Source organism: Balaenoptera acutorostrata, chromosome 19, assembly GCF_949987535.1.
Source record: "Balaenoptera acutorostrata chromosome 19, mBalAcu1.1, whole genome shotgun sequence".
In the NCBI taxonomy this organism is placed as follows: domain Eukaryota; kingdom Metazoa; phylum Chordata; class Mammalia; order Artiodactyla; family Balaenopteridae; genus Balaenoptera; species Balaenoptera acutorostrata.
Genome location: NC_080082.1, coordinates 50,110,112 through 50,131,412, shown reverse-complemented (window position 1 = coordinate 50,131,412; position 21,301 = coordinate 50,110,112). Strand labels below are relative to the sequence as shown.

Sequence of the window (21,301 nt, the reverse complement as noted above, 5' to 3'; positions counted from 1 at the left end):
GCTCTGAGCCTTAAGAGACCCCCACAGTTTACTTCTAATTCTGTACGATGCCCTCTCGCCTTCCCTGGCTCAGGATGAGTGTGGGGCGCAGAGAAACAGAAGCTCCTACCTGCCCCCAGCACCATACAAATGGAAGACCACCTCTCCAAACATTGACAGACTTTATTGTGGGGGGTTCCCACCTGGGATCCCACCCTCTTAAATAAAAAAGTGCATAGAAAAGGAGGGATTTAGAAATTTTTGTACAATATCTACATCCTGGGCCCCCAGGGAAAGAAGGGGGCGATTGCTGGGTGGGCTGGAGGGGTGGAGGCAGGGCCCTTGCCACCTGCATGCCCACATCCACCCTGAACATGAGGGTGGGGTGAGATGCTCTGGGAGGGACGAGGGGCAAGATGGCAGCGGGGGGCGTGGCAGGCAGCCACAGCTTCAGTTAAGGAACCGACGGCAGCGCTTGGCGCCACAGTTGCAGGGCAGCTTGTTGCTGGCATCCTCAATGGGGAACTTGTAGTCATAGGTGAGCTCCTCGCCACGCAGGATGCGGCGCAGGGCAAAGATGACGATGTGCTTCTGGCCCTCCACGTGGATGACTCGAGAGAAGCAGTTGGGCTCACACGAGTGGTTGATGAAGCGGGCGGCATTGCCATGCATGGTGGCATCCACCACGTCAAAGTCATCCATGCGGAACATGTAGCACCCAATGCCCTACAGGGACAGGGTGGGGCAGTCAGGGGCTCTGTTCCCATGGACCACACCGTTTCACCCGTCTCATTCCCATGGCCTGGCAGAGCCTACCTTCCCATCATAGAACTTCTCCCGCTTGTCAGTCAGCACAGAGCGAATGACAATACCAGAGTACTCAATGACCATCTCGCCGGCATCGATGTTGCGTTTACAGAACAGGCCCCGCCCGTGGATGGCAGATCTGCAGGGTTGCATGGGCAAGGGGGAGGTCAGGGGGCAGGGGGACAGAACCAAGGCAGTCCCACACTAGGGCACCTATCCATCCACCCAAGGGGCATCCTCCCCCCGACCCCACTGACCTGTAGACACCCACAGCCTCTTTGGATGTCTTCTTGAGGTGGCGAAAGCGCATGGCCATGGGCAGCTCCAGACTGGTGGCGCGTCTGGTGGGGGACGGCAGCGTCACACAGGTTGGTACCCAGGAATGACCTCTCTTGCCCCAATCACCCTCTTTTGGACCTTTCCAGACCATCTCCAGTACCCTGGCCTGCCCTCCATACCTGGTTGACCTGAGCTGCACCTCATCCTCTTCCTCGTCACAGGTGGCTCCCTCAGGGAGCACCCGGTGCTGGGAGGCCAGGAAGTTGAACATGTCAAAGGTGCACTTCCTGCAGGTGGGAGGGAGGAAAGGAAGAAGGTTCACACCGATTCTTCCAAGAAGATGCTACCCATCTATTCTCTGGCCCGGGCCTGCTGCTGGTAGGGTAGGAGCAATACTGCTACTACTGAAGACACAGCAAAAGGGGAACAGATGAAGTTCATTCTTCTGATGTGAACTCTAGGAATAACTTCTGGAGTGGCCTAGTATCTTCTCCTCAGACCTCAGTTTCTAATCTGTAAAGACTTAATTCCCACCCTTGAGAACTCCTATAGGGCTACCCCGACTCAGGCACCACACCCCAGACCTCTCACCGGAGATAGACCTCAGCGCGGGCTGCCCCATGGGGATTCAGGGGTGGCTCCTCCTGGCCCTCTCCCTGCTGGTGGTAGCGGAATTTATAGTGCTGGCAGCGCTGAGCTCCGGGCAGTTGCTCTGCCAGGAAGATGACAGCATCGTGGTGGATGCCCAGGAGCCTTGCCCCACTCATTCCTGGGGAGAGTCAAAAGTGAGGACACGTAAGTCATGTCGGAGGCCCATCCTGCCAACAGGGAGTCATCCCGGCCCCCAGCATCCCTGTGAAACCCCTCAGTTACCACTAAAGGAGAGATGTCTGAGCCGGGCATGCCCTCGGGCCTCTTGCACCTTCTCAATCAGAATTCTCCACGCCCCTGGGGAGAGGGCAGGGCCAGAGCTGTCAGGATGGTGTTCTACGGGACACCTTCCCTCCCTGTCAATGCTACTCCCAAACTCACCCTCTAAGCTCTCAGCCTCCACGCTGAACCCATCCTCACTGCTGATCTCGAAACGCAGGTGTGGGCCAGTCCGTTTAGGGGCCAGGTTCTCTTTGTCCTCTGGGGATGGAGGCTCTTCCTCAGAGCTTGAAGCCTCACCTGGTCCCAAGGAGCAGATCAGAGTTGGTGAGGGTCACCCCTCCTGGACTCAAAAGCCCCTGGTTCCCCTCTGACCTTCCTTCCTCCCCGCGTATAGGCACAGTTGCTAGGTCTGAGGGCCTTCCTCCTGCAATATTTGCCCAGTGAACCCTAAAGAATGGACATTATTTTTTCTAGAGGGCCTACAGTCCCTTTACTGCAGGACATGCTTATGGCTCACTCAAACTCAGTCTACCGTAAATGCCGATCTACTCCTCATTTTTCTGCATCTCACACAAAATTTAAAATACTGGAGAACTACTATATTTTGCACATGTATTTTTCTTATGTGCACCACATTTCTGTAAAGATTACCAGTATGTTATTATAAAGGCCCATACTCACAGAATCAAGTATATGTACACTATGAGGGTTTTCTCAGGGGCTAAAAATTTTAAAGCTAGAACAGATAGGACTAGCTGACACAGGTGAGGTGGATGTGAGAGAAAACGGGGGTCAAGGACAATTCTTGAGGTGTGGAGCCTGAACAATTGGAAGGATAAAATGCTCACTGACTGAGATGGTTGGTGAAGGTGAGGGAGAAACGAGTTTGGGGTGAAGGTCAAGAACATAGGAGTTCTCAGTTTGGGACATGTTGAGCCTGAGATCCCTCTTAGAAAACCTCCCCTTTCAACTTGCTTGTGGAGATGGCAAACAGGCAGCAGGATATAAGAGCCTGGCTAGTGATTTGGGGGCTATCAGAATTAGAGATGGGGTTTAGAGCCAGGAAGCTAGACAAGAGCACTTGGGAGTGAGTGGAGATTAGAGAAGTCAAGGCCAGGGCCCTGGGACACACCAAAGCTGACAGGCTGGGGCAGTGAGGAGGCACAGCCATAGGTGAGGAGACGGCTGGGGTGCTGGAAGCCAGGAAAGGAAGTGCTTCAAGGAGGGAGGGATCAGCACACCAAATGCTGCTACTGGCTCAAGCAGGATGTGGACTGAGGCCTGACCACTGTACCTGGGTTGAGTGGGGTGGGGGGCATACGTTTGAGTGGAGCATACTTTAGGAGGGGCAGGAGTCACACGGCCATACTTTCTCCCCACAGAACTGCTCTGGGCCAACCTGCCTATATGCCCTTCCAGCCCTAAGCAAGACTCTAAACCTAACTCTTGCCGTGTCCCCCACATCATCTCCGGGCCTCGCAATGCCCTAGGGTCCACCTCTGACTTCTGCCACCTTTCCCCATCCTCACTTCCATTCTGTTCCCTGAGCACAACCACAGAGGCCTCGCCTGGGCACACTCTCACTTTCTTCTTTCTCATGGTGCTCATCCTAAGCTAGAATGCGCTTGTTAATTATGCATCTGTTTCCTCTAGCAAAATGTGGTCTGGTCCCTATGGGCAGGGAGCTGTCTGTCATGGTCACTGCCATATCCTCATGCCATCTCCGACCCCTGTAAGTAGCCTTTCAGTTAAACAGTCTCAGTCTACTTCATTCCACTTCCATACTCAGCAGCTTAGCTCTACATAATGAGAAAATCCACACATCTGGACAGGACGTGGGGCCACAAGGAATTCCGAGCCTCAGGCTGCTCAATTATCAGCTTACTTGGCTGTAGCCTACTCCCTCTCCCACTGCCCTCCATGACCAACAGAGCACTGCCCTTCCAGCTTCACTGAGTCCATCAGCCAGAACTGCTCCACGTGCCCCCATCCTGCATACTGATGTCTCGTATCTCTGCAAGTACAGGCATAACTCGGAGATACTGCGGGTTCAATTCCAGACCACGGCAATAGAGCGAATATTGCAATAAAGTGAGTCACACAAATCTTTTAGTTTCCCAGTGCATATACAAGTTACGTTTATACTATACTGTAGTCTAGTAAGTGTGCAACAGCATTATGTCTAAAAAAACAATGTACATACCTTAATTAAAAAATACTTTATTGCTAAAAAAATGCTAAACATCATGTGAGCCTTCAGGGAGTTGTAATCTTTTTGCGAGAGTAACAGCAAAGATCACTGATCACAGATCACCGTAACAAATAATGAAACAGTTTGAAGTATTAAGAAAATTACCAAAGTGTGACACAGAGACACAAAGTGAGCAAATACTGTTGGAAACATGACGCTGATAGACTTGCTCCATGCAGGGTTTCCAAAAACCTTCAATTTGTAAAAAACGTGACAGAGAAAAAGGGCAATAAAACGAGGTATGCCTGTACGCCTTCCTCATGTCCTTCCCTCCATCTCAGGGGTCTCTTATGCGAACCTGACCGCTATGTCTCCTCCCACCTCCTTTTCCATCCACGAGTCCCCTCCACCCTCATTCTTGCTTTTGCTGTCACAGCCCTCACACCAAACCCCTCTGAGCTGCTCCCCCCAACCCCCAACCCCCACCCCAGACTCTTAACTGAGCTTTTTGGCAAGGTGCCTGGCTGCTGTTCTGGCTTCCTCATCAAACACTGTTTTCAGTTCTGGACTCGGACACAACATCCTCCCTACCCTGTGCCACCTGCCCAGACAGTACACCAATCCTAGACCCCACATGCCTGGTGTTGTGTGTGGCAGTTGGCACTGCTGACCACTCCCTTCCCTGAGCCTCTGGGACACCACCCGCTTCTGATCTCCTTCCCACTGTTCTTGTCCTTCCTCTGGGTCCTAGGTGGGCTCCATCCTCTGTGGATGATCCCCAGAACTTCATCTCTGGTTTTACTAGGTACCTAACCTCTGACCCTGGTACACTAGTCCCTGAAGCCCTTCCTTGGGCTCTTGGGCACACTGAACAGGCATGTCTGTTTCTGACACAGGCCATAAGCTCCCAAGGGTGTCTCTGTAACTCTAACACCCAGCCTCAGGCTCGTACCCAGGTAGGTGTGCAATGTGCAACGCCCAGTGCGTTGTTTTTTTTTTTTTTTTTTTTTTTTTAAGTGGACCAATTCTGTATCTGTGAGTTACTCAGCTGAGGCAAGCACGGGGAAGGATGCAGTGAGAGGGAAAGGCTGGCCCCTACCTGAGTAGTGGTGCCACTGGGACTCAAGCAGCAGGTCAGGGGGACCATCGGGGGCCCGGGGAGGAGCACCTTCTGGAAGTGGCAGCAGAGGGGACCGGTCCTGGAGGGGCCTGTGAGGAGAGACCTGTCAGAAGGAGGAAGCGACAGAGGTTCCAGAGCCTCCAGGGAAAGGAGGCTGGCCACTCACCTCGGGCTTTCCCCCCAAGTGGGCTCCCCAGGATCATCCAGGTCGAGAACTCCACGCACAGTGGGCGTTTTCATCCTCACTCGGCTAAACCTGGTGCGGGGTGGACCGTGAGAAAGCTGAGGTGCCTTCTCCTGCCCACCTTTCTCCCACTCCGCAGCCTGGGCACGCTCACTCACCCGCTGCCACAAAGCCCTGGACCCTGGGGGGGGTCCTCCGAGGACTCTCCATCTTCCTCCAGCCGGGGAGTTTTGCTTGGGGGAGGTGCTGGTGGGGAACGGCCAGAGAAGGTGGACACCCTTTTGACGCGGATGGCCTGGCGGGGCGGGCTGGGGGGCCCACTGCTCAACACCAGCGTCAGTGGAGGGGGGGGTGGGGGAGGGGCAGGGCGGACCACCCCTACAACTGGCAACACACCCAGCAGGGGTCCTGGGGGCAGAGTCCAGGAAGCAGGGGCCGTGGGGGGGATGGGAGGGGGCAGAGGTGGTTGCTTCACTGGGGGTGAGACAGGTTCACCCTCCCCTGCCATCTTTACGAACACTTGCCCCAGCTTGTTGACAAGGATGATCTTGGATGTGGCAGGTTTGGGGGGCTCGGGGGCAGGGCCCAGGCTCAATACCCGGACCCCTGGGGCCCCAGGGAGCCAGGCAAACGTCCGGGTGGGGTCAGCTGGGCTAGGGGGCAGGCCCTGAGGGGGCTGGCTGCCATTGGCCAAGGGAGGTGCTGGGGGGAGTGGCTCCTCTCTAGGCCCAGCGCCCCCCTCCCCAGGCCCCCCTAGGTTCTTCAACACAAAATCCACGATTTCTGACGGCAAGTCCTCGGGAGGTCGAGCCCTGTCCCCTGCAGCCCCAATGACCCCAGCCCGGCCTGCTCCTGGCCCTGAAGGCGGAGTCCCCTGGCCCCGAGGCTGCTGGACTGCCTCAGCCTCGCTGTCGGTGCCATCATCCACTCCGTCCAGCTGTTCAATGCGGGGGGCTCCCGGGAGGGCTCCAGGGGCCAGGGCAGGGCCAGACACCACAGTCACAGGGAAGTGGACGTAGCGGGGGGTGGGGCTGGCCTCCTCCTCCGAGCTGTCCCCTGGGCCCCCGTGGCTGCTCCCCACTGCCCCTGCAGCCACAATCTCTTCCTGGAAGGGCTCGGTCCCCAGCAGGCTGGCCGCAAAGTCCAGGTCAGCAGCACTCAGTCCTGACACCACCTCCATGTCCTCAAAGTCTGGGCCCAGGTCTTCAGGGGGTGGTGGAGGAGATGGGGCCCGGCCAGGGGGAGCCAGCTCCCCTGAGGTAGGTGTGAGGGCTCTAACGACTGAGGTAGGAGGGGGCACCCTGAGCTGAGGAGAGGTTCTGAGAGGGGGAGAGGCCCGCCGCGATGGTGGCAGCCTGGAAGCCAAGGGGCTGGGACGACGGGAGCGTCTGGGGGGAGCTGGGAAGTCCGGGTCTCCCACCGTAGGGATGTGGTGGGTCAGAGAAGATGGACTTCCTGTAGGGGGAAGGGTCAGGGTCAGCCAGGAGTCCTGCCTCACCCTGCCCCACCCCTCTCCCAGACACTCCCAGGTACTCACCAGGGGAGGGCAGGGGTCCAAAGGAGACACCCCCCAAGGGCCTCCGGGATGGTGAGTAGTTGGGCACTTTGATTCGAGCCCCCGAGAAGGAGCGGGGGGCTGGAGGAGGGGCGCTGCTTGGATCCGGCCGAAGTGGGGTGTCCTGGCTCTCAACGGGTGAGTGGTGCTCAGGAGCTCTAGGGATAAGGGCACCTGTATCTGGTGGGGGGTCCACATGATCTGGGGGCTCTAAAGAGGCAAGAGAATGGCATCATGGATGGCAGGGGCTCTTTGTGAAAGCCTCCACTCACATACCCTTCGTTCTTTTGAACCAACCGTACCCTCTCTGCCTGGCCCCTGAGCTGGGGACAAGGCGCATGGGTTCCCAGTCATCACCCAGGTCCCAAACCCCTCTGCGGCTTCTGCAAAACCTCCACACACACCTGGGTCAGAGTTCCTTTGTGACCCTTCCTCACCCATCCTTTGCCATCTCCCCACTTGCTGGCTGCCTACTGCTGATTCAGGCCCCACACACGGCCAGTCCTACCTGCTCTGCACATCCCTGCCACATCAAATGCATCCACCCCGTCCTGGCGCTTGCGGCTCCCCATTACCTGGCTCCACCCAATCTGTGCAAGCTGATCGCTGCTGCCTCCTCCCAACACTTCCTTGTTTCCAGCCAGGATGGCTGTACTCTCCTCCCCTCTCTACCCTGTGTCATGCTCCAACCCAGAACAAACACCTTACCCACAAGCGCAATCCAAATCTCCTTCTCCTCCCATTTGGCCCACAAGGACCTCTCCCTCTACCTATCTCCAAGCCCGTTCTTTGCTTCGTGCCATCCAGTGCTCAGCTACATCCCTCAGTGCTAGCACAGATGGGAGGGTGCCAGTTTGGGAAATGAGCAGATTTAGGCTTGAATCCTGGCTCCACCACTAGGTCACTGTGGAGAGCTACTGCCCTCTTTGAGTTGTACAGAGGAGCTTATACCTTTCTCAAAGGGCTGTGGGGAGCATTACATGAGCACGCAGCCCCAAGTCAGGTGGCCATAAATGCTCCCTACATTTGTGCACAAGCAGGTAGCATGGCGCTCTCCCCTCAGCGTCCTGGGAGACGCTGAGCACAGCCCCCGCACACTATGCGCAGCCATTAAGTCATCTCAAGCTACTGCCATTACAACAAGTGGAACAATGGCAAGCATCCTGGGGTTTCCTTAGGGCACAAGGAGAATAAGGGTTGGTGGGTAACTGTTTGGGGAGGGCAGCACTCAGGGAAGAAAATGAAGGAGTTCCCAGGCTGTACCTGAGGAAGGGGCGGGGCTGTGCACAATGGTCTGGTTCTCCTCTGCCGCCTCCAGGTGAACCGGCTCTTCCCTCGGCCCCCATGGCCGATACTCCAGAATTCGACACCGATACCAGCAGCGCCGCCGAGCATCTACTGTGCTCCAGTATAGACGGGAGCACCTGAGGGGTGGGCGTGTGGGACAGGAGGGTCAGGACAACTTAGGCAACAAGATCCAGTCCTGGAGACCCCCCCCGCCCCACCAATGTCCCTTGGGCTGCTCACTGGTAGCCAATGGGGAAGAGCCGTCCCTCGCAGTCTGAGAGGTCAGACAGAGTGCCCAAGGAGTCGATTCGGATGGAGCCTATGGTGCAGAGGAGAGGTCAGGAGGGTGGGCCCAGGCAGGGTCAGGAAGACCAGGGTAGAGAGCAAGCTGCTTACCAATGAGCACATTGATGGCATCAGGTTCAAGCCCCGTCAAGAACTTTCGCTTGAAATTGATACCCTCAAAGTCCACATAGACTCGGCGGAGAACATCAAAACCGTCAGGGGTCACGATCTCCTGGGAGGGGGGGTGGCAAATGGGGTTGCTGGATTGGTGGGGGGTGAGGGGGATGCGAGGGAAGGCTCTGGAGGCAGAGACTGGTCAGTCAGGGGCTTGACTAAAGGACTGGGGGCGGGGGGTAAGGGAACAAGGAAGAGACACTGAGAGGCAGCTGGGGCCAGGCCTGAGGGGCTGCAGAGCTCCCTGGGTGGAAGAGGAAGAGAGTGCAGTGGGGAGCTGTCTCCCCCAGGGTGCGGGCCAACCTTGCCATCCAGCAGGTCTGTGTGTTTCTGGCAGAAGACTTTCTTGTCATCCTGGAAGATGCAGTAGCTGGCCCGGGCACACATGAAGTGGAAGTTGCTGAGGCAGGAGGAAAGGCAGCAGCCCACCGTGGCTCCAGGCTTCAGGCAGAGCTCACAGCGCTGTGGGGGGAAGGGGATGCTAAAGGGGGAAGCCAGTGACCCGAGCCAGGGTCTCACACTCAGCATCACTGTCCTTGAGACTCTGCTTGGGCCCCTGACTAGCCCAGCACCTCACCAAGCAAAGGCACTCACCAAACATTACCTCTCCCCTAGCTGCATCCAGGGCCACGTACACATCAAAACCATTTCAGACTGTTTGAAACAGAATTGCAGTAGGAAAAAAAATAACAAGAGCTAAGGCTGAGAGTGGCATTTACCTTACCATCTTCCTCATGCTGTTCTAGCATGGAACCTGTATTATTTCATTTCATCTTCACATCTGCCCTCCGTGGTACATCTCTCTATCATCCTTCTTTCTGAGGGTGAGCTGGAGACGTTCTACAGTACCTGACTCAGGTTCGAAACTGGTAAGGGGGATTCTAACTCAGGCTACACCTCACCTCATAGGGATGTAATAAGAGCTAAGTGCCACACTGTATGGAAAGCATCCGGCACAGGTTTAATCAACAGGATTCAACAGACTAACTTTTAGTCTCCCAGGCTTCAGGCCCATATTACAACCAGAGAGCACAAATAGGAAAAGAGCTGCTATCACTGCAGCACCACAGTGCTGGGACAACCAAGAAAGGTACCTAGGACCGCAGTGGAAGGACAAGCTGTGGCAGAGACTAAACAAGAGCTGCCTCCGAGTGGAGGAGGGCCCCGAGGACTGCCCACCTCTCCAGGCCCATGCCCTCACCATCTGCCTCCCTCGAGCCACAGCAGCGTGCACGTTCTTGAGGGAGCCGTCGTTTTCTTCGAACACTTCGGCTGACCAGATGGCACAGTTGACGTGTGTCCACTCATTCTGCCCGATGTACAGAAGCCGCCCCGCCTCCTGGGGACAGAGGAGGGTGGCAGGAGGGGAGGCCCCAGAGACCAGACCCCACAGCCTGGGCTTCATGCAGTAGCCCTCACCTTAGAGTCTGCATCCCCATATTTGAGGCACAGCGCACACTGACGGGGGTCCTCCAGGTGTGAGAAAGCAGCTGAATCCTTGCCCTGGAAAGCTGGAAGGGGTGTGGGAAGGAAGGTACAAGAATGAGGACCTGGAGCCTGGCCCACCAACCAGGGGATCTGGCTTCCAGCCCCGATTTCCCAGTACCTGTTGAGGGATCCCCTGGAGGCTGCCCAGATTCTGGGGTCTCTGGTTCCTGCTGCCTCCACTGAGCGTAGACATGGTCCAGGGAAGGGGGCAACACGGCATTGGGGAGGACTCCGCTGTGGACAGGCAGGGTCAGCCTCTGACACGCCTTTTAACGGGGGGTGGGGGCTGCACTTGGGCCCACCCACAGTATCAGCCTGAACATGCCATGACACTCTCTGTCCTCTCTCTACGTGGAATTTCTCTCAGTCTCCCAAACAAGCCAGGCTCTCTCATGCCACCTTTGGCCCACGAAACACTGTTCCTCATGCCCGGAATACTTTTCCTCCACTTCTCAGCTTGGATGTCACCTCTCCGGGAAGCCTCAGGCCCTAGGCTCCTAGGCAGGCGCCTCCTCTGGGCTCCCACAGCCCCTGGGTCTCCCCATCAGCGCCCTGACTGTCTGGGTCATCAGTGCCTGCCCACCCTCCCAAACATGGCTCGCCCACTGCTGTCTCCAACACCGCCTTGCATAAAGTAGAACCGAAGTGAGAGTTAACTACACAATCTGAGTCTCTGCTCGTCTAGAGCCACTAGGGACTCTCATGCTGGTTCCACCACCCTCCAGACCCTAACCCTGCTCCTTGTCTCAGTCCAGCTTGACCCTGGACTCCTAGGTGCCCTTGCCTTTGCCCTCACTCCCTGGTTCCCCTCCTGCTACCCAGCCTTGCTCACTTGGGCAGCCGGGTACTCCGTCGCCAGTACTTGGGGTCGTGGGCGTCGAACCAGCCGAACGCAGACTCTAGCAGCTGGGGAGCAGGTTAACAGGATGAGAAGAATTGGCTTCCCCAGGAGAGCTGGCAGGGGCAGGGTCTGAAGGACCCACTCTCTCCTCCCCACTACCACGCTAGCTACCCTCCAGGCATCCCCCAAAGAGCTCACCTTTAGTAGGAGCCCCTTCGTCTGGCCTCCAGCCCGGCGCTCCGGCGTCTCTCCTTCTTCCGAGTGCCTCATGAGGATGCCCACCACATCCTCCATGAAGCTGTGCTGTAAGGGGGTTTGTCAGGACTCGAGCCTCGACCCCAACCCTCTCCTCCTGGCACCCACCTGTTCCTCTCAGTGTCCCACTCACCACGGACTTGTAGTGGCCTTCCTCAAAGCGCTGGCTCACAGCGTGCAGATCACAGGGCCCTGGGTGCAGCTGCTTTCCATCCTGCCCACACTGCAAAGAGGGGAAGTCAGCAGGGCTCGTGCTGGGCCTAGGCCCACCCCGTCCTGCCACCTGGGGCCCCAGACCTGGGTGCACAGCAGCAGTGGGCCTGCCACCTTGGAGCTCAGCAGGCCCTGGAGCACCTGGCGCAGGCCCCCCTGCAGGGCCCCACTCAGGGCCTCTCGCCAGCGGGGGTGCGTGGCCCCAGCACACGGTCCACAGGTATACAGCACCGAGTCTGGCAACCCCGAAAGGATCTCATAGTCTTCATCTAGAACAGACAGGGTAGGAAAGGAAAAAATGGTTTAGGGAGATGTGAGGGCTCTCAGTAGCCCCCAGATCACCAAGAACATTTAGCCCTGTCCCCTGAGGGCCTGTGGTAGAGGGTAGAACAGGGATCCCCAAAGGACTGAGGCCAGCCCGCAGGTAATCCACCCACTCACCTGAGAGCCCCTCACACTTTGCGTGCACCCAGTGGTCACACTGGGCGCACTGCATCATCTTGCTCTCGTAGTCGTTGTCTTCATAGCAGCGTGTGCAGATCGGGCAGTAGTTTCCTGGAGCGAGAGGGAGGAAGAGACAAGTCAGAGGGGCTGGTGCCACTAGCTGCCGCTCAGAGTCCCTGCCCAGAGGCCAGCCATCCCCTGACTGCTGCATGAGCTGCCTCTGTCATGCCCCACTTGGGTCCCTACCGCTCCCCAAAAGCTGGCTGAGGATAAGGCTGCTTTTCTAACTCTGCAGCCCCAAGGCCTCACAAAGGAAAGAGCTTTGCTAAACATGCTGCCTGAGTAAATGAGGAAGCCCAGGTCTTCAAAGAGCTCAGTGGAGACTTGAGGTTCCAGGAGGTATCTCAGGGACCACCACAAGGGTGGGCTCCAGGCCCTCCACTCCCACTGCCCTCAGTGGGAGAGTACTCTGAATGGAAGGAAAGGCTCCAAAGTCAGAAGAGAGTAGAAAGCCACTAGAGAAGAGTATCTGTTCCAACTGCTTGTCTAGGAACCTGGCCCACTCCCCGGTGGCCCCCGGGGCCCCGGTCCCCTGCCAGGTCCCCACCTTTCTCATAGAGCTGGGTGCACCTGGGGCAGAGGCTGTAATCTCCCGACCACTCGACGTCCCAGTTCTTGCCTGGAGTCGCCCCACAGCTCTTACAACGCACGCAGGCTGAGCAGATCTGGGAGGGCAGGGCGACATTAGGGGGAAAGCCAGACACCGGGCTGGAGCAGTGCGAAGGGGGGATGGGCAAAGAGGAGGCAGTAGACAGATGAGGAAGGATGGGTAAGAGGATAAAAGGTGTGCAGGAGAGGTGAAGAGGAGGAGAAAGGGAGAAGAAAAGAAGCAGGGCAGGAGAGAAATGAAGTGGGGAGATCGGTAGAGTGAGACAGAAGAGGTTAGGCTAGAGCAGGAGGGGGCTGTGAGCTGGGGGCCATGGAATACATGAGCCCGTAAAACCATTACATACAAATTCTGCACATAAATCTTGTCTACGTGAAATTGTTGAAGAGGACGTGTGATGTTTATCAAACTCTCAGAAGGACCTCCACCCTTCCCCTCCTCCTGAGAGCCCTGACCTAGAGCAAGTCTGGGGGTGGTGTGCGGCATTAATCAGAACTCCAAAGTAAGGGGTGGGGGCCTCATCTCTCACCCAGTGGCGCCGTTTGCGTGTGGCCCGGGTTGGGTAGCTGGGCCCCAGGCAGGCTGGGTGGTAAGCATGGCGGCAGCGCTCGCACTCCAGGAGGTGCTGTTGGATGTTGGAGAAAGACAGCAATGGCAGAACCTACTGGCACAGGGACACCCCTTCTCTTTCATGCCTCCACTGCCACGGCCCTCGTGCCCAAACCTTGGATCCCCGGCCTTTGCGCCCACAGACATGGCAGAACTTGCAGCGGCGGCAGCACCAAGTGTCATGATGTTGGGGCAGGGGCCGCTCGGCCTCCTCCAGGCAGAATGGGTGGAAAGGGTCACAGCAGACTTGGCAGAACACCAGCTGGGGTGGGGAGACGGAATGACGGGCAGAGTGTGAGGCCAGGAGGCCAGGGAATGTGACCCTGTGGAGAGGGCCCAAGAAACCAGACTTGGGGGGCTGTGAAAAAAGGCAGGGGTCCAACCTCATGCAGGCCTTTGCTGGCACACAGCAAGCACACCATCGGTGGTCCCCCTGGCACGGAGGTGAGTACGCTCAGGCCGCCCATCAGCCACACGTTCTCCAGATCACAATCCTCCTGAGGGAAAAGAAGACAAGGGATCAGAGAGCAGCCAGGAACACAAGCCAGATCCAACCTTAAAGCCCTGGTTTCTCACTCATAATCAACAAGTTTCTTCCCACCGTAGTCCCCACCACCCTCCCCTGCTCCGTGCCATACCTTAAAATCCACACGAACCCGGTGCACGCCATCAGGGGACTTTTGTTTTCCAGTCCAGCCATTGGGAAAAGAGACAAAAGGGCCAGGGGCCAAAGCATCCTAGGGAGGATGGTGGTGCTCAGAGTGCTGCCAGCCCCACCCTTTACCAACTTTTCTCCTCACCGCCCTCTCCTCCAGCCTACCCAACCCTACCTTTTGCCCAGATCCTACTTGGCCTTCCAGAAGGACAGGCCTGCTTCACCCCCTCAGGACCTGTCCTCTGGCGTGGACACACCACGGCACTCAAGTGAGCCTGTTACCCTGACTTGCCAGGAAGCTCCTTGGGATGGAGCCATGCCTTCCACAGGACTCGGGGTTCTTGGTGTGGGGCTATGCTGACCTTGTCCAGGCGCCTTCGGGCCTTGAGCTGCAACACAGGCTGCAGGGTGGGTTTGCGGGGCCGACTCTGCTCCTCTGGTTCTGGTACTGGCAGCTCTAGGCAAGACACGTGAGCGGTGAGGTTTCCCCCTCTTCTCTGCCCCATTCCCCCTCCTCTACAACCCCCAATTGTTACCTGGATCCCTAGGGCCTTCTTTAACTAGACAAGGTCCACTAGGATGACTTGGGCCTTGTTCAGTAGGCTACTGAAAACCTCCTGCACCCTGCACCCGTCCTCCTTGTCCACTAAAACCACTCCCCTTCTCTACACTGAGACCGACAAAGCCCTGGGTCTGGGAGTCCTGACCCTTCCACACAAAAGACACAGAACTGACCGACAGAGGAAGCAACAAACAATTCGCACCATTCTCTCGGGGGGTCCGACGCCGAGGAGCAGGGGGACCCCCGGGCTCTGAGTCATCCGAGTCCTCGAAGATATCATAGGAGGGTCGCTGTTTGACGCAGCGCCGGGCTGACTTGCGCTGCAGTAGGAGGGAGTCCTGCTCCTCCGGCCCCGGGGGGGCCACCACCTCCTCCCGGGGCCCCCCAGCTCCCGCCCCCCGGCGTGGGCCTGGAGGACCAGGGGAGGCCTCAGGAGATTCATCGGAATCCCAGGGCAACAGCGTCTTCACTATCGTCCGGCCTGTGGGAACAGGGGACTTAGTAGGATCTGAGCTCAGCCAGGGACATGGGACACTGGGATGGAGAAAAGCCAGAAAAAAGTGGGGCAGAAGCAAACAAGCACACGATGGAAAAGAAAAGAAAGGTGGTGGACTGCAAAGATATGGGAAGGAGAGCAAAGAAGACATGGTTTCCTCCGTACCACGAATCTCAGTAAGATTGTGTAAAGAAGTGCTCCTCAAACCTCGTTACCTTTTTTGGCCAGCCGTTCCATCTTCCGAGCCTCTATCTTGTCACACTTCCGGTATCTGGGGAGGGGAGCAGCACGTCACCAGGGTAGGGGACTGGTGGTCTGGGGGAAGAGAGGAAGCTCTCCACAAGGATGCCAATCCCACTGCTCTGCTGGGGCAGGAGGCCTGGGTAACTGACAACCATGGGTGGGAATGCAGGCTGCACCCCAGCTACTCACACACAGCACTGCTTCTTGGTGTTGGGGCCCCCAAACTTGGGCTTGTCCAAGCAGTTGACACAGGACCCACAGTCCTGCACACGCAGGCAGCCCCGACAGTGTCCACACCGTGCCATCCGCATCTTCTTGCCATGATGGGAGGGCAGTGAGCGCCGGGGTGCATGTGCCAGGGTTCCTCCAGACCCCGCAGGCTCTGAGTCTCCCCCAGGTCCTGCTGGCTCCACTTTGCCCCGCCGGGACCGAGATGGGACGCTCTCAGTCTCAGATGCTGACGACGTATCTAGTGCAGCGGAGAGGCCGCGATGGAGCCACAAAGCCACCAGGAGTTCTACCTCATTTCCCTAACCTCCCCTAGATCCCATTCAACTGGCCTTCTGGTCCCCACTTTCCCACAGTGCTCCCATTCCAGGTGCTCCCAACACTAAGTGCTAAGACCTAGCACTCCAACCCACTCGCCACCTGGCCCCAAGCACCCGACTCAGCTGCCATTCCCCCAGGTTCTTGATGCCTTCACTTGCCCCCAAACTTGACACAGCTGTCAAATTTCCCAACAAGCCCACCCCTACCCTCCGTGGCGAGGTCCTGCCGATCCCGGAGAGGGAGAGCACTGAGGCGGGGGACATCTTCGGGTACCATGGCCCGGGCCTGACCCAGGGCCACAGCAGCATGACGGCAGACATGTTTGATGCGGGGGCCTTGCACAGGGGACTCGGGGCCCTGGGGGGAGGAGAAAGCAGGAACACATGTGGAGCGCTGCCCCTTGTGGCCCCGCAACCAGCCTTCTTCAGAGGGCCTTCTTCCCACTCCATACCGACGGTCTCTCTCTCTTAGTTTCCATCGATTCATCTTCAGACTTGACAGAACCTCTGTCTGGGATCTGCTTGACAGCCCCCACGACCTCCTCCATCTGCCCTCCAGGGCTTGACTGGTGGGGGAATAAACAGGGTCAGAGGCTATAGAGTGTGAGAAAAAATTGGGCCAGGAGACTAGCACTGGGGAGGGATGGGGCCAGGGAAGGAACACAGGAAGCTGGAGGACAGGGGAAGGACTGGCTCTGAAGGTTCCCTGCAATGCTGGAGGGTGTCTAGGGAGAGAACGAGGTTCAGGGGTTGCAGAGAATTGAGGCTGGGTGCAGGGGCCTGGCCCAAGTACCACGCTCACCGGCATCAAAGATGCCACCTTCTGCTGCTGCTGCTGGTCGATCTTGATTAGCTGCACCTTGGCTCTCTTGAGGAGGCTGAACATTTTCTCCTCCACACCAGACAGTGGTAAGGAACCCAGGCCTGCAGTCCGGGCCTTTTCCAGTGGTGGCGGCTGCTGCGGTGGCGGCGGCTGCAGCTGTAACTGCGGCTGTAGTTGTGACTGCTGTGGTGGTAGTGCTGGAGGCAGCAGCTGGGTGTGCAAGGCCTGTACGGGCTGCTGCAGCTGAGCCTGAGGCTGCTGCCCACTGCTTGGAGCTGGAGCCCCAGGAGGCGGCACCTCGGCCTTAACAGTTGCGACCACAGGGGCGAATCGAGGCAAGCTGAGGTGGTTCGTGCGGCCCACTGCCCGTGGCTCAGGCTCAGCTGGAGAGTCATCGGCAGGAGGCGGCTCTGGCTCAGGGGCTTCAGGGGCCCCAAGAGGAGGAGTAGTAAGCACCGATTCGTAGATCTTCAGGTGGGCTTCGCTTGGGGTAAACTGAGGGGCCCGAAGGAGCAGGGGCCTCCGGGACGGAGTGACGGGTGCAGGAAGCGGGGGTGGGGCCGGCGGAGGAGCAGGGGGAGGAGGGGGCAGTTCCCGGGTCAGTGAGGTCCAGCGAAATGTGGGTTCCCTTAGGATGGACCGTCTCTTCTCAGGGAGTGGGGCTGGGGTAGGTGGAGGAGTTGGGGCACGCGGTGGAGACGGGGCTGGTGCTGGTTCCTGGGGGGCGAGTGGGGAGGTGGCAACAGGAGGCCGTAGAGTAGGTGAGACCTCCACCTTTGTGGGTTTGGGCGGGTCTTCATCCATAAATCGCCGGGGCGTCTTGATGACACGGGAAGAGCGGGCACTCACCACAGGCATAATAAACTGCCGGATGTTCTTCAGAAAGGTGGTACTTTTGGGGGCCACAGTGGGGCTGTCTTCCAGAGGGCCTCCTGTGGTGGTGCTGGGGACTGGAGTGGGAGGAGAGGTGCCCTCTGGCCCTGCCCGAGCAGCTTCCCGCTCTGCCCGCTGGCTGGGAGTCAGGGGAGGCCGGCCCCTCTTCCTGGAGCATGTAGCTGGGACCACGGGAGGAGGGGATTCTTCCTGCTCCTCTGGGGCAGGAGGCAGTGGAGGGGATGGTGGGGGCGGAGGAGACACTGGGGGTGGTGGAGGGCAAAGTGGGGATGGAGGAGATGTTGAGCGGGGTGGGAGGGAAGGAGGAGGTGGAGGGGCTGGAGGAGTCAGCGGTGGTGACGGCAGCTTTGCCTCTTCCTTTTCCTCAGCTAGCACCATCTCTTCCTCGGCTGCAGCTCGCTCTTCCTTCTCTTCCTCCTCCTCCTTGTCTTTCTCTTCTTTCTCCTCCTCTCCGTCCTCCTCCAGCTTCTGCTCCTTCCTCCAGCAGGGGCCCTCTCCCTGTCCAGATCCAACTCTTCCTTGAGGGGCATCCTGCCAGCTTTCCTCATGTTGATCTTGACCCTGACCTGATTCAAGTCCCAAGGACAATTGTCCCATCTTCACTTTTTTGGCCTTTGAAACAAACTTGATCACGAGGGGGAGCCCGCCTCGGCCTCGGCCCCTGCCTCCACGGCCTCCTCGCCCAGACTGTCCTCCACGCTTGGGGGTCCCAGGTCCTGGGCCGGGCCCCTCCTTGCACTTCCAGCTGCCAGTTCGGTGTTTTACTGGAACAACAGGAGGTGGGGGCTCAGGTGTGGGGATTGTCACAGCTGCTTCTGCCACCACTACTGCTTGCTGCTTCTTCCTGCAAGGGCCTGCTGACCGTCCTGGGGGCCGCCCCCGAGACCGACGGGGGGTGGAGGACTCACATGCCCGGCTCCGGGGGGCTGGGGGTGCCTGGGCCCGCCGGAGAAGTTCAGTCAGTGCCTGCACCATCCGTTCTGTGCCCTCCTCACCCCGTTTCCGGGCAGGAGTCTTTGGGGGGGTAGGAGCCACATCTGCTAGGCGAGGAGGCGGAAGGGGGGTCGTCTTATGCTTGCGGCCCCGACCTCGGGGGGCTCGACCTAAAAGGAGAATAGGTGTGGGGAGATGGGTCAAGGTAGCCCTGCAGACTGAGGAAGACTCCAGGAGGGCAGGGACTAAGTCTTGTCTGTTTCCCCGACAGCCCAGCTTAGCTTGAGCTTTGAACACAGAACACACTTGGTAACTGATGAAGACTCTAGTTGAGCAGGGAAGAGCTGACATGAAAAGCAAGAATAACATTCCTGTAAAGCTATAGAGGTAGAGTTTCCCCATCACTCACCTCGCTGGGATCGGAGCGCAGAGCGCAGGGAACTGGGGGCCACATCTTCATCTGAATGAAAACCCTGAAACTCCTGATTTAGGGGACCAGGGGTGGAGGGGAGAAACAGCAGTCAGTGCCAAAGCCCTCGTTTCATGTGAGACTCAGGTTCCGAGGAATATCCCCAGCTTCCCCCTTAACATATCCCTATTTACAAAAGAACTAAAAAGACTGGAAAGTGAGGGGAAAAGAAAAGATGGTCTCCTCCTAGGGATGGAGGCAGAGGGTATTTTGAACCTGCACCCCCAGTTCCAGACCACACCAGCACAGCCATCAGTGGTTCACTGGTCCAAAGGGAACACAAGAGGGTCTCCTCAGATCAGGCAGTAGGCACTATCCTCAGATTCCCTCATCCTCCAACTGAGAAAAAAGTGGAACCTCTGCTTATACCCTCTCGGACTGTAGTTTCTTCCTGAATGAAAATGGGAATTGGGGCACCCAAGCAGGGTGTGTGTTTGTGTGTGTGTGTGCACGTGTGTGTGTGTGCGTGTGTGTGTGTATCAAGCGGTTTATCATATTATAATCTGCCCTGAGCCCTCAAGTGGCTACAAACTGTCCTAAGTAATAAAACGCACACCTTCCTGCCTTTTCTGATAGACTGATGATAAATCCTGAATTGAACTCAGACCTGCTAGAGTGCCCAGTCTCATCCTGCATTCCATTTCTCTTCAACCTGTGCCCCCAAGAGGAAGCCCTCCACCATTTTACCCTCTCTCCACTTTAAGTCAGAAGAAGAATTGGGGCGCGCTGGTGAAATCAGGGATGTGTCGGAGGTTATGCGGCCGGGCGGGGCAGCCTGCAGGTAAGAGCCCAGAGAGCCCTAGCCTGGGGTCCACTCGAGCCACGCTGCTGCTGTCAACCACCGGTTGGGCGTGCAGTCTCCACAGCCTCCTAGCCCAAACCTCTCCTGCCCTGGATTTACCAACTACCAAGAAAGATCAGCCCAAGACACTTCAGCAGAACCAGCCTCGGGCCCAAGTGCCCAGCTACAGCCCGGGCTTCTCTATCCACTTTCAGAGGCCTCTTCCTCCGACAGCTCCGTGCAGCCTACCTCCTCCCATGCCTATTTCCAGGGTCCTTTCCCTCCTCAGGAGGCCTGAGGACCACGGTTCCCCACGCCACCCCTCGGGGCCACCCAGACCCCTGGAAGCCCCCCGCCTCCGCCCCGCCCGGCGCTGGGGACGCCTCCGACTGCCTCACCTCATCGTCGGACTCCCCGTCACTGCTCTCCTCCTCCAGCAGGCAGTCCCGGCTCGGGCCCCAGCCCCAGCCCCGGCCCCGGCCCCGGCCCCGACCCCGCTGAATGCGCGGGCCGGCCCACAGGCGGCGGAGCCGGCGCAGGCCCCGGCGGAGCCCCAGCAAACGGAGCAGGGCCGTGTCCTCCCCGGGCTCGGCTCCGCCCGGCCCCGCCGCGCCGCCGCCGCGCCGCAGAGCTACCCGCACTCTTTCGGCCCCGCTGCCCCGTCCGCCGCGGCCCCCGCCCCCGCCAGAACCCCGCGGCCGGCCCGGGAAGCGGCCCCGCGCGGAGCCAGGCCCGGGGCAACTGCCGCCGCCCGCCGCCGCCGCCATCTTGGCACCGTGAGAGGGGCCGGGGAGGCGGGGGGAGGGGCGGCCCGTAAGCAGGGCCGGGGGGGAGGGGAGCAGAGGAGGGGCGGGGCGGCGGCGGCTCACGACAACAACCAGCGCCGCCGCCGGGTTGGCGGGAGCCGGGGGCTGGGCCGGCCGCGCGCGGGGCACCACGGGAGCGGGAGTCCGAGGCCGGCCGGCCGTCACCCTTACACCGCATCTGAAGCGCATAGACCCCCGCGTCGCGGCGGGAGAGGATGAGGCGCATGGGGCCTCTGGGAAATGTAGTTCGAGCGCCTCGCTCCTTCCCAGCGAACTAGGGCCGCGAGAGCTGGGATTATGGGGTCCTGACCCGACCCAGAAAGCGATCTCCGGGGCCGCCGGGAGATGTGGTTCTTGTCCCAGACGCCTCCCAATCGTTCTTGTCGAGGCCAGCGGCCCGTGTGAACTACCACTCCCAGAGTGCGGTGGGCCTCGGACCCTGGGAACACCAGAGACACTGGAAAATGAAGTTCGCTACTGCAGGAGGCGTGGGCTGGGTAAGGGGCGGCGGCAAAAGATTAGTCTCAGTTTGGAGCTCGACCCGGCAGCCGTTTCGTACAGCCTGGAGGGAAGATGCCGGAGAGGCTGCGGCCTTTCGGCTCTTGTGCTCTAGGAAAGAAGGAGGGTGGCCGAAAGCAGGGCGGAGCACGCGTTCCTCTCGAGCCCCGGGCTGGGGGCCCAGACTCAGACTCCGCGCGCAGTTGCTTGCTGTGGAAGGGACGGGTAACTTGGGTTCTGACAGCCTCCCCCCACAGGGCTTGCTGCTAAGTCGGCCTGGACGCCGAGTCCTCGCGGCCCGCTGCCTCCGGGGAAGGACAGGGAGCCCCGGGAGACGGAGGA

The 21,301-nt window shown here is 58.7% G+C and overlaps 1 protein-coding gene across 2 annotated transcripts; it reads right to left on the bottom strand.

The window, feature by feature from the left end:
- Nucleotides 1-144: 144 nt before the first annotated feature.
- Nucleotides 145-20,630, bottom strand: KMT2B (lysine methyltransferase 2B). Of its 2 annotated transcripts, XM_057533266.1 has the most exons (37): nucleotides 20,054-20,630; nucleotides 18,815-18,887; nucleotides 16,558-18,575; nucleotides 16,208-16,321; nucleotides 15,963-16,113; nucleotides 15,397-15,676; nucleotides 15,180-15,235; nucleotides 14,671-14,949; nucleotides 14,269-14,363; nucleotides 13,890-13,988; nucleotides 13,635-13,748; nucleotides 13,367-13,513; nucleotides 13,172-13,267; nucleotides 12,583-12,700; nucleotides 11,973-12,086; nucleotides 11,616-11,800; nucleotides 11,452-11,541; nucleotides 11,262-11,366; nucleotides 11,055-11,128; nucleotides 10,341-10,456; nucleotides 10,154-10,245; nucleotides 9,936-10,073; nucleotides 9,038-9,196; nucleotides 8,672-8,792; nucleotides 8,516-8,594; nucleotides 8,252-8,412; nucleotides 6,971-7,198; nucleotides 5,592-6,888; nucleotides 5,416-5,505; nucleotides 5,229-5,338; nucleotides 2,098-2,235; nucleotides 1,939-2,013; nucleotides 1,657-1,834; nucleotides 1,245-1,352; nucleotides 1,044-1,127; nucleotides 796-925; nucleotides 145-705 (listed from the first exon to the last, which is right to left on the bottom strand). In XM_057533266.1, exons 1-37 carry the CDS (start codon nucleotides 20,420-20,422, stop codon nucleotides 430-432), a joined length of 8,157 nt encoding a protein of 2,718 aa, XP_057389249.1. In that variant the 5' UTR covers nucleotides 20,423-20,630; the 3' UTR covers nucleotides 145-429. The 2 variants fall into 2 exon arrangements, with proteins under 2 accessions (XP_057389249.1, XP_057389250.1); XM_057533267.1 differs by lacking the exon at nucleotides 18,815-18,887 and having other exon boundaries at nucleotides 20,054-20,155.
- Between the last annotated feature and the right edge of the window lie 671 nt (nucleotides 20,631-21,301).

Excerpts from the sequence above, each read along its gene's own strand:
- KMT2B (XM_057533266.1), bottom strand. The coding sequence starts at position 20,422 with ATGGCGGCGGCGGCGGGCGGCGGCAGTTGCCCCGGGCCTGGCTCCGCG. Across the intron at positions 16,114-16,207 it reads CTAAGAGAGAGAGACCGTCG|GGCCCCGAGTCCCCTGTGCA; the intron begins GTATGGAGTGGG and ends TCCTCCCCCCAG. Across the intron at positions 13,749-13,889 it reads GGGTTCGTGTGGATTTTAAG|GAGGATTGTGATCTGGAGAA; the intron begins GTATGGCACGGA and ends CTTTTCCCTCAG.